The sequence below is a fragment of the Physella acuta genome, unplaced genomic scaffold (genome assembly GCF_028476545.2).
Source record: "Physella acuta isolate Inbredline_101_S28 unplaced genomic scaffold, ASM2847654v3 ptg000164l, whole genome shotgun sequence".
Classification (NCBI taxonomy): Eukaryota; Metazoa; Mollusca; class Gastropoda; family Physidae; genus Physella; species Physella acuta.
The window spans coordinates 199,605-211,710 of NW_026731683.1; the positions used below are offsets into that span (position 1 = coordinate 199,605).

General features: G+C 32.9%; 2 protein-coding genes across 2 annotated transcripts; both read left to right on the plus strand.

The window, feature by feature from the left end:
- The first annotated feature begins 221 nt into the window (after nucleotides 1-221).
- Nucleotides 222-3,115, plus strand: LOC131935938 (methyltransferase-like protein 27). Its single transcript, XM_059292692.1, has 4 exons — nucleotides 222-439; nucleotides 1,073-1,337; nucleotides 1,535-1,627; nucleotides 2,325-3,115. Exons 1-4 carry the CDS (start codon nucleotides 332-334, stop codon nucleotides 2,504-2,506), a joined length of 648 nt encoding a protein of 215 aa, XP_059148675.1. The 5' UTR covers nucleotides 222-331; the 3' UTR covers nucleotides 2,507-3,115.
- A 1,443-nt stretch (nucleotides 3,116-4,558) lies between these two features.
- Nucleotides 4,559-10,333, plus strand: LOC131935903 (methyltransferase-like protein 27). The gene is made up of 5 exons (XM_059292646.1): nucleotides 4,559-4,666; nucleotides 6,383-6,508; nucleotides 7,400-7,538; nucleotides 8,014-8,136; nucleotides 9,338-10,333. The coding sequence occupies exons 1-5, from the start codon at nucleotides 4,559-4,561 to the stop codon at nucleotides 9,517-9,519; spliced, it is 678 nt and encodes a 225-aa protein (XP_059148629.1). The 3' UTR covers nucleotides 9,520-10,333.
- The last annotated feature ends 1,773 nt before the right edge of the window (nucleotides 10,334-12,106 follow it).

A 12,106-nucleotide genomic window follows, 5' to 3' on the forward strand; every position in this document is an offset into this window, starting at 1 on the left:
TGTTTGATTTGATGTTCGTATCGACGTTTGGCATGGGCCAATTTTCAAGTCTCTGTAAACGGATTCCTCAATCGCATTTTTCCCCACCGACCATTGTTATACATTGTGAAAGTTCGTAACAAAACGCATAGCTTTCTACAAACTTTGTCATGTGTCACGTGTCTCTCGTGAACTTTGGCCCAGAAAAGATTTTTAAAAACTTCGGCCTACTTTTTAAGCAATCGTTTTTTTACGGTATAAACAGTTAAGAAATGTGCTAGCTAGCACATCTCATACAAGTCGAGGTTTAGAGATAAGTTTTACTTGTGAAAATCAACAGCCATACAATAAAATGTCTGTAGAAGAAGCTACCGTAGCTGTGAGAAACTACTTGGGACGTGGCGTAGGAGCTCAAGGTGCCATTTCATTTTACTCGGAACATGGAGCTAAATACGAGGAGGTAGGGCATTAGCGTAGTTACATTATGTAAGTGGCGTGGTTACATCATGTACTGAGTAGTGTTGGTTATGAATGCGCGTTATGTGGTCGGATGGTAGCGCGTACGACCGCTTACTCAAAAGTCTCATGTTCGGAATCGCGGTCGAGTCAACAGGACGTAGCTGAGTCCACCCAGCTATTTTTGGGTACGTAAGGGTAAAGTCAGTTGGACATTGCTTGGGCACTATCTTTTAGATACCGAGGTCACTGAAACAGATGAACTCTAGCTCACCTGCCACATGGACTGTCAGGTACGAAAATACACTTTACTACCAATTATTTTATGTGAGTTTACAGTCCTTTGTCTTTAGTAGCACATGAAATTAATTCGTTAATTCATAATAGGACATTGAAATACGAATTCTACATAACACGAATGTTTTGAACACTTGCCCCACACAATCGATTGTGATAAAAACATACAAAAAAGGCGGAAAATACTAGAAGTGATAAAAAATTAAAATAAAATCATCGTTAAATCAGAAATAAAAAATAATTATTAAAAAATTATCAGAAGTGTAGTATAAGCTATAACTAATATAACAGCTATTTAAATTGTATAATTTAAATAATTAATTGTATAATGTATTTGCAGTATATGAAAACACTGAATTATCAAGGACCAAAAGTATTGGCAGAAACAGTTGCGAAGCTACTGAAGGATAATCGAGATGCCAAAATCCTAGATATAGCGGCAGGAACTGGCCTTGTAGCAGAACAGTTGGTGGGATATGGCTTTAGAAACATTGATGGCGTCGACGCTGCCAGTGGTTTGCTTCAGGTTGCCAGGAATAAAGGAATCTACGGCAAACTCGTCTGTCAATTTGTAGGCCAGGGTGAACAAATGCCATTTGAAAATGGTGAGTATCGCCCGTGTGTTACGCTTTAATTAAAACTAGTTTGTGAAAATCTGGTACAGTTTTATCCCAACGTCGGGAAAAGACTAATGTTAATTTAGTTTGAAAGCCTAAAAGAGTTGGGCTATAAAGATGGTTATGATCAGGGTAAACAATTGAATAAGAGGGAAATATGACTAACATGCATATTGTGCTTGCAGACAGTTACGACATTGTTGTGATATGTGGAGCCATGGGTGAAAACCACATACCTAAAGCAGCTTTTGACGATATCTTACGTGTGGTAAAACCAGGTACGTTTGCGTGACTTAGTTAAATTAGGTTAATTAAAAGTATCAAGTTTGTAAGTTACCGTGGTACATATTGCATAGTCTTGCTTGTGTTAACCTAAAAAAAAAGTTTACTATGATTTTTAAGTTAAGCATCAAGTGTTGCTAATTATTTTTTACCAACATTTTTATACACTCCCAGCATTAAGGTAGTGATACTAGAAACTGAATTTTAGCCATTAGTTTGTATGTTTAAGATTGTTTTGTAAATTGTAATAGAAATTGACAAATGTACTTAAAATGTAAATTGAGCGAAATAGATATTTTAGGAACAGATGTATGTTTAAAAAACAAAATTACAATTTTGGGGTGGGTGGTAACCTGAGAAGTGACGTGATTTAATGGGAGAATTGCGTGACTTTATTGTATGATGTGAGAAAGGGAAGGTATTGTTTATGGATGACACCCCCCCCCCCCCCCGCCCTATGTTACTTCTGTTTTTCGTCATAGCCAGTAAAAACATTTTATCATATTTTACAAAAAAAATACCTTACATTTTATTTTTATTGTGAACCTCCTTCAATAGAAAAAAACAGACAATATATGTTTATTTTCTTTTGATATTCTATAGTAAACTTTCATTTTCAACGTAGGCCTAAGTGTATATTATTTTTCATAAAGGTGGATATACTGTAAAAGTTGATGTATTATTTTAACCTAGGTGGATACATTGTCAACGTGTTTCGAGAGGAAGCCATGTTTGTACCCTGGTATGAGGATGGACTTCAGCCTTACTTGACCAAGCTGGAGAAAGATGGTCTTTGGAAAGAGATCAGCAGAAATACTTTCCCGATTTTTATTGCTGATAAGCCAGGGCTAGTCTTGATTCATCAAGTTTTGTAACCAAATCTAGTCTTATTGAACGTTTAATATTACAGCTAATGTTAGTCTTGTTAAATCATGTTTATAGCCATGGCTATTCTTGATTAAATTGTATAACCACGATAGTCTTGATTAATTAAGTTTTATAACAACGGCTTGTCTTGATTCATTGAGTTATATAGCCAAGGCTAATGTTCATTCATTAACTTTTATAGCTAAGGCTAGTCTTGTTTTATCAAGTTTTAGACCCAGGGCACCATAGAAATGATTTAATAAGAATATTTTAATTTTACCTTGGCTATATATTTACCAAAATGTTATTAAAACCATGTTCTAAAAAGTTAGAGATCTATAGTCAAGATTACATCTCATCAGTAAAATTACTTTACAATCTCAACCTGTATTGTGTGAAAGCTGTATGTTTTGTTTAACGAAAAAAATCATTGATGTCATGCTCAACATATTTGGGGGAAAAGCAGACTGGCTTATCATAAACATTGGTAATTGACTAAAAGAGAACGTAGAATGAATTCAGATGTTTCTGTTACGCTGATTTGGAAATAGGCCTATATTTTTAGCGTGCACAGCAACGGTTCCAAACTAACCAAGTTTTTAAAATTATAATTTCCTTAAAAAATTAATCCACCTGGAAAATGGATTGCTAGAAAAGCTTTGTTTGGTTTGGTTGCTTTATTGTTTGTTTGTTTGTTTTGTTTACAACAAGGAAAATTCAGAAAACAATATCGTCACGACGATGATTTTTGTCTAATAGAAATATGTTATTTTTTTAAAAATAGAACATGTTACTGCATTCGATACTAAGATATAGGCTTACGTGGCAGTTCAGTTATATAATTGAAGAATGTTATAAATGCTAAGCAGTAACTAAATCTTAGGAAATCTAGCTATATAATATATAATATATATCTAAATGTATGTGAAATTTCGCTCACATACATTAACTGGTACTCTAGTTATCGGTATTTTAGGAACATGAAATATAGTAAATTACCACTTACAGATATTGAGGTCAATCAAACATTTAATGTAAACTAAATAAGTTTCAGATCTTATACTAATATATGAATAGTCTTCTACCCAACAAAAACAAAGCTCAAATTATCATGTTCCCAAGGAAATAGAGTAACGTACAAGTTTTCGGAAATTGTTAAAAAGTAGAAAGTAATCTGCTCATACAATATTTTACTTTTAAAAAAAAATGGCTGAAACGGTACTCAATTTATCGGTATATGAAAAAACCGAAAGTTATTACACTTCCGTTCTCCCTAAATCACGAAGCTATAAATAAGATATAACACTCATAGTTTAAATTAGCGCCAGCCTAAATTAAGCGACACCCAAGTTGTCGTGTTCACATACACAGACAGACAGACATCAACATAGACAATATTGCAAAACTAAATTTTTTGGCTCTCAGATTTTGATTTTTTTTCTTCGATTACATACTTCTTCATTACTCGGTGTTTTTTTAAAGACATTTTTTTTCAAATTCGAAAAACAAAACTACGATGTTTTACATCTCTTTTTCAATTACAAAACTTACCTGGTAATAAGTTTTTACATAATGGAAGGAATCCCAAAATATTTAATAAACATGAGTTTTTTATGCTCTCCAATTAAAGGGTAATACATATTACTAGAAAACAAACATACTTTGGCAAGCTCATAAAATATTTATTAAATAATTTAAAATTTATAGGCAATGTTATAGTTCCTTAGATATAGATAGATGCGATATAGGTCCTTAAACGACGCATTAATCCACACTTTTTATTCTTGTTTGGTTGAGTCGACTGTTGGATCGATGTTTAGTATTGGCCCCTTTAACCGAAGACTCATCAAACGGATGTGTCAATGCGATTGTTAATTTAAAAAACCAATTGACTTGGCATCAAAAAGCTGCTTGATCGTGTATCCCATGTATCCAGTGTACTTAAGTCCCACACAAAAAAAGATATAAAACGATGTAAAAACTCAGAATTTTACTGGGTTTTTTTTTACATCTATACAAGATAACCTTAACGTTTTGAAAAAAAACAGCACCTGAATAAAATGTCTGTGGAAGAAGCGAACGAAGCTGTAAAAAACTACATCGGATGGGGCGTCGGTGCTAAGGGTTCTATTTCAGCCTACTCGGAACATGGTGCTAAATACGAGGAGGTAGGCAAACAACTTAGATATGTAATATAAAATAAATCATTGTAGAGAAGTATTAAGTGGTACAGTCATATTATTTAATGACTAGTCATATTAGGAAATTATTAGTTGGATTATGACATAAATTGCATTGTCAGATTATGTAACGAATAGCATAGTTAGATTATGTAATTAGTTAAATTAACGACTGAGTGTCATTTTGTAAGTGAGCACATAGTTGCATGAATTACATGTTGTCATTTTGTAAGTGAGCACATAGTTGCATGAATTACATGTTGTCATTTTGTCAGTGAGCACATAGTTGCATGAATTACATGTTGTCATTTTGTCAGTGAGCACATAGTTGTATGAATTATATGTTGTCATTTTGTAAGTGAGCACATAGTTGCATGAATTATATGTTGTCATTTTGTAAGTGAGCACATAGTTGCATGAATTACATGTTGTCATTTTGTAAGTGAGCACATAGTTGCATGAATTATAGGTTGTCATTTTGTAAGTGAGCACATAGTTGCATGAATTATATGTTGTCATTTTGTAAGTGAGCACATAGGTGTATGAATTACATGTTGTCATTTTGTAAGTGAGCACATAGTTGAATGAATAATATGTAGTCATTTTGTCAGTGAGTACATAGTTGCATGAATTATATGTTGTCATTTTGTAAGTGAGCACATAGTTGCATGAATTATATATTGTCATTTTGTAAGTGAGCACATAGTTGCATGAATTACATGTTGTCATTTTGTCAGTGAGCACATAGGTGCATGAATTACGTGCTGAAACAGAAAAAATAGTAATTTAAATACTTAGATGTGCCATTGAACACGTGATGTTAATTCATTATCATATTTTACCTTTGTGCCCAGAACTAATGCGACCGCAATGATGTTAATTAGTTAATCAATTAATTCAATGACAGTACAATATCGATTAAGCTAAACGGGGGTTTGCTCTGGACAACTGGCCCACATCTGCTGTACTGCACATTTGTGAAAAGGGGAGATAATACGCCAGAAAAGATAAATGAAAACTAAAACTCGATTATGCAGAAAAATAAAAGCTGATTTTATAAAACTATTATAGCTAAGCATATTTATCAGAAATTAAAAAAGCTTAAAATAACACGTATCCAATAACCAACGATATACCAATTACCATGACAAACAGTGCCAGAAAACTGAGCACTGTTTTCAATTCACAGCAAATGGCTTTGAAATACATTACCCAGGTGAAACAGGGGACATAACAACAAAGAGTTTCAACGAAATAGGACATTCAACTACACAGTAACTGTTGCAGTAAATTAACTCTTTCATCCCTTTACTACTTGGTTGATAGAGAAAACTCACTAGAAATTTACTGTTGTCAAAAACTAAACAATTATGAAAATAAAAGTCAAGTTTATCCGTTCTGACATGACGGGTTAATACGGTGAAGTAGAGTTCACCTATTTCTGTGAACTCGGTATATGAAGGAATAGTATAGTGAGTTAAATCTATATACCCATCCGTCTTTACCCTCACTAATTGAATCAGGTTTTCATCAAAGCTGGGTGGCCTATAAGACAATCTAACGACTCAGATCTGGGATTCGAAATTTTCATTGTAAATCTCATCTCAAAATATCAGTTCAGAAGCCAATGTATGCTATAACTTATACTACACGCACTTAAAACACAAAATAAAAAGGCTAAGGATTTTAAAAATCTATCTGCAGTATATGAAAACACTGAATTATCAAGGACCAAAAGTGTTGGCAGAAACAGTTGTGAAGCTACTGAAGGATAATCGAGATGCCAAGATCCTAGATATAGCGGCAGGAACTGGCCTGGTAGCAGAACAGGTTATCACATACGTACAATTTTTCAAATACTTTGAATTTAGACTTCCGGTAACCGGAAGTGATACTTTACTCAGTTTTCGTGTCAACACGATAACTCGAGTATTGTTTCAGTTTGGTAGACGCAGAGGCGTAGTGAGGGGGGCGGACCGCACCGGGTGACACCATTTAGGGGGGTGACACCAAGGCAAAAAATAGCAAAATATATGGAGAAAGACTTGAAGGGGGTGCAAATCGAAAGTTCGAAGGGGGGGGGGGGGTGCAAATCGAAAATTTGAAAGTTTGTCCCCGGGAAGGGTCGCTACGTCTCTGGGAGGTGACACCATTAAGTGCCGCACCGGGTGAAACCCGGCCTCGCTACGCCACTGGGTAGACGAAATGTTATATGCAAGTAAAATATTTTATACTTGGATTATTTTCAATTTTCAACAGACCGTTGATAACCGGAAATGTTGCTTTACTCAATTTCCAGTTTCTAAAATACCGATAACTTGAGTACCGTTTCAGTAAGGTGGATGAAATTTGATTCATAGGTAACAGATCTTAATCGGTGGTTTCCGGTGACTGGAATTGCTCCTTTATACTACTTCTGTTTTATCAAAGTCATACGAATTTGTTAATGTTATGCTTCACTTTATGAAGTAGCATATTCTAAAACCTTTTGGTCTGTACATGTAGGCCTATTTCAAGTAAGGATCCGTTTTTTTTTTACATTTTATATTTCTACAAACCGATTGCACTGGAAGTGCCATACCAACACTTATTGTTATATAAGGGAACATCACTTTTTTTGTAAATTAATGTATTCATAATAATTCTTTTAAATAATCTGTTTGTCTTTATTTGTAAATTAATGTATTTATAATAATTATTTTAAACAATCTTTACGTCTAGCTGGTCCTGCGTGGCTTTAGAAACATTGATGGCGTCGACGCTGCCAGTGGTTTGCTTCAGGTTGCCAGGAATAAAGGAATCTACGGCAAACTCGTCTGTCAATTTGTAGGCCTGGGTGAAGAAATGCCATTTGAAAATGGTGAGGATCGCCCGTGTGTTATTGCTTTAATTAAAACTAGTTTGTGAAAATCTGGTGCTTGCGAAAAATAGAAAAAAAGTAGTCCACACACACATACATACACACACACACATACACACACACACACACACACACACACACATATATATATATATATATATATATATATATATATATATATATATATATATATATATATATAAAGGCTTATTTAATAAATATAAAGAGGTGTATATCTTGACACAAATCAAACGCATCCATATCAACAATAGCTGTAATTTTACGTGAGACAGCCGTTCTTTTGAACTACTGTGGTTATGTAATATTTTCTATCACCTCGACGTAAGACACTTCTCATAACTTACAAACTTTTATGGCTGGAAAGATGTTTCCTATTCCTTTGTATTTATTTACATAGAATCTTAAAATTAGTTTAGATCATTTCGTGACAATATAACTGATAAATACGAGGCAGATATGACTGACATGGAGATTGTACTTGCAGACAGCTACGATATTGTTGCGATGTGTGGAGCTATGGCTAAAAACCACCTGCCCAGCTCAGGTTTTGCCGATATCATTCGCGTGGTAAAGCCAGGTAGGTTTGGCGTGACTTAATTAAATAAGGTTTATTAATTAAAACCAACAAGTTGATATATTTTTCCTTAGTAAGTAATGAAGTTTCTTTTATTTATTTATTTTTACTGCATTTAAAAGTTAATTATTATATTTTTTTTTAAATATTTGTTTATCATCTACTTTTTAGTAAATCTTTCTTAATGAAGTTGAGATTACATACGACTAAGAGTATTTGTTTTAAAACCCAACCAGCCAATCAGTAAATTTGCGATCAGTGTTTCTTCCAGACTTTTTTTTTACCGGGGGAGGGGGCACTTGAAATTTTAAAGGGGGGGGGGGCGGACTAAAAATTTTGGAGGGGGGGGACGGGGGACGGACGCTGTTAAAAGTATATATTTTCTGTATAAATTCCATTTCCCAGTTTAACATCCGTTGTCGCTCCCAGGCGTTAAACCAACGAGACTGATCGAATGTTTGATTGAGATGAAACAGCTTGTTGTCTCCCCTCTTATCATTTAATGTAGCACCAATTAGTTATTAATGATTATATCTAATTAGGTTAAAAATTAGCTATTCTTGCGGGCTCATCAGAGACATTTTTTAGAGATGGGAGATGGCCTGTATTTTTTTGTGAAGAAATGTGACGACGGTTAGGTGTTGGTGATGGGGGAGGGTAAAATCGTTGTAAAAGTATGACCTTGGTTTTTGATGACCCTAAGGTCACAAAATAGTTTTGTCGTTAAAAGTTGTACTTAAATATTGACCCATTTATGTATCTATATTTATGTTTCTAATTACTTTCAAAAATGTCTTCTATTATGTTTTTACAATAATTATATTCTCAAAAAAGAAAATTTAATTTTTTTTAATAAGCTTATAATGATAGTTTGTTGTGTTTATACTTTATTTTAAACGTTCATGTTTTAACCAAGTTAGATATGTTGAAAGTGTTTATTTTTAACCTAGGTAATATGCTGTAACGTTTATTTTAAACCTTGTTGGATACGTTGTAAACGTTTTTTTTTTAACTTTGTTGGATATTGTGTAAACGCTTTTTTTGACGATTTTTACCTCCCCCCCCCCCCCCCGTCGCACCATCTTAATCCCCCCCCCCCCCCATCACACACCGTCATTTATGGACGACCCCTTGTTGGATATTCTATAAACGTTTTTTTTTTTAACCTTGTTGGATATTCTGTAAACGTTTATTTTTAACCTAGGTGGATATGTTGTCAACGTATTTGGAAAGAAAGCAATGAATGCACCTTGGCATGAGGATGGCCTTGAATCTTGTTTAACCAAGCTGGAGAAAGGTGGTCGTTGGAAAGAAATCAGCAGAAATACTTTCCCAAATTTTATTGCTGACAAGCCAGGGCTAGTCTTGATTCATCAAGTTTTATAGCTTAGGCTAGTCTTCATTAAATTGAGTTTTTGACTAGGGCTTCCTTGATTTATTGATTTTCATACCTTAGGCATGTCTTGATTCATTTTGGAAAACAAAACAAAAAACTGTAATCAATTTTTAAATAGAACATCTTACATCTCTAACTGAATTGCTACCAAACTTTGTGGTAATTGATTTTTTTTTTATAACTGGAATACCCCATAAATATTCGTCACATAAAACAAACACACGAGGGCATGTTCATAAATTATTTATTGAAAAGCTATAATTTACAGGCAATGTTATAGGTTATTAAAAGACAGGCACACATTCATTATGGGGTTTATTTTCTCATCAATCAACTTAAACCAATGCATAATAAATCAATGAGCTACATTTTTCTAGCACTTCTTTATTATTTACTGCTATTGTGTAATCAACTTGAATTTTCACACTCAAAACTATTCTGTTTATATCACACTTCATGATTTATTCTGGTTCTTTGAAACTTGTTCATGTTTTAAAATGTACATTACTTAATAATCAAAAAAATATTGGTACTGAAAATGTTAAAATTTTTAAGGAACACACAAACCATTATATACCCAGTGTATCTGTAATTTGGAATAGATTGATAGGAAACCATACTGGAAATGAAATAAAATGTCATATAAAATCCTTCCTCTCTGCTAAGCTTACCACTGTGGCTGTTTAAAAAAAAAAACATGAAACATTTTGATGTTTAGTTGATTTTAAGAACAGCCCACTGAAATTATTTATTGATTTAGTTGTACTGGTAAATATTTCAAAGTGAAAGCTATTGTCACAACTGCCAGGTAACGGTCAGTTAACTAGGAAATGCTATAAATAGGTTGGTTCTTGGGATCTGAAACATGTATTCAGCTATGAGAAACACAAAAGTTTGAGGAGAAGAATTTTGTCAAATGTCAATCAAGGGAAACAACACATTTTTAACATTGTCACCTTTCAAATTTTTCCAAATTAATATACAAATATGCAGTTAAAAAGTTGCTTTATTAGTATATTCCCTATAAAATTAATGTCTTGAGTCATAACACCAGTTACGTCTTGTTTTACTTAGTATTAGAAAATATTTTTCAAAAACCTCATTTTATACAAATGGATCATGAACAATGCAAACTGTAGGACAAATTGATATAGAACCAATTTGCAAGGAAGACAGGTGAAATAAAGCATTACAGATATTTTGACATTTCAGGGACTTCTTTAAGAAAGTAAATTTCTGAACAGACAATGTTTTAATCAAGTCAAGTTTTTTTTTTAAAACAGCTTTATACACAGCAACTAAATGAATACAACTAAAAATAAATTCACTGAAATTTTTTTTGAAATTCTGAATGTATTACAATAGATATTTCTGATCAAAGGGAAGTTATTATTAAGGCTACCTTAAAAGATAGAAATTTAATTTACTGTAAAAAATAATAAATAAAACTGTCTTAAAATATTGAACAAGGTATTGCATATTTAAACATTAAACTTCTTATTAAAGGGATAATTAATAAAGCAGCTAAAAGATTGTAGTTTTTAATCGTTGTTTATAAATAAAAATATTATCTTAAATTTAAAGAAAACACAAAGTAAAAATAAAAGTAACCTGTCAACAGCCAAATTAGACATAAGGAAAAAATGACCAGAGATTTTTGCAGACTACAAGTGCAACTGGGAAATTCATAGTGTAGGTAAATAAATCTGATATTGGATATTAAAACAATCTCTTTGAGACATCCAAAAACTAAACCTGATCTTACCAAGCCTCCAATATTACAACATAATAAAAGTACATATGTTAAATATAACGTTAACCAACCATTTATTAAAACAATTCAAGAGTTCACCTGGCTAGCTTTTATAAATATAAAGTTGTTTACAGTTAAAGTGAAAAGACAGTAAAAAATATATATAGGTATAAAATACAAAATAAATTAAACTTCTAAGTGTAGTAATGCAAACACGAATGTTATAGATTTAAATGTAATGTTTTAAATTACCGGTAGACATTTTTTTCATAATACATTTCTTTAGGGAAGTCTATCATACTTTAATCTGCAATACTACACGTTAATGTATCAAGTCCTTTAATCTTGTACAGAATACTTTATGAGAGTGGTATATATAACTGGCTAGATTATGGGAAATAATTGCTGTAGAATTACAAGGTAAAGTTGAACTCATTTGTGGGGATAAGTTGTAATGTTACAAAGCAGCGGTCTTTTTAAGTAATTGGGAGATGGTTGCTTTGTTATAAAACAAAGAGCTCGAACCCTCACATTTTGAAAATGATGTGCTGTTATATAACCTGACAAAGACTAGCAATCATATACAATCAGTCTAAGCCTTCACATTTGGAATTAGCTGTACTCTGTTATATAACATGACAGCGGTCTAGCTATCAAATATAAATAGTCTAAACTCCATTTTTTGGACTAAGCTTTTCTCTGTTATATAACATGACAGCGGTCTAGCTATCAAATATAAATAGTCTAAACTCCATTTTTTGGACTAAGCTTTTCTCTGTTATATAACATGACAGAGGTCTAGCTATCAAATATAAATAGTCTAA

Coding starts and splice junctions, on each gene's coding strand:
- LOC131935938 (XM_059292692.1), top strand. CDS start 332: ATGTCTGTAGAAGAAGCTACCGTAGCTGTGAGAAACTACTTGGGACGT. Junction 440..1,072: donor ATGGAGCTAAATACGAGGAG/GTAGGGCATTAG, acceptor ATGTATTTGCAG/TATATGAAAACACTGAATTA. Junction 1,628..2,324: donor CTTACGTGTGGTAAAACCAG/GTACGTTTGCGT, acceptor ATTTTAACCTAG/GTGGATACATTGTCAACGTG.
- LOC131935903 (XM_059292646.1), top strand. CDS start 4,559: ATGTCTGTGGAAGAAGCGAACGAAGCTGTAAAAAACTACATCGGATGG. Junction 4,667..6,382: donor ATGGTGCTAAATACGAGGAG/GTAGGCAAACAA, acceptor ATCTATCTGCAG/TATATGAAAACACTGAATTA. Junction 7,539..8,013: donor AGAAATGCCATTTGAAAATG/GTGAGGATCGCC, acceptor AATACGAGGCAG/ATATGACTGACATGGAGATT.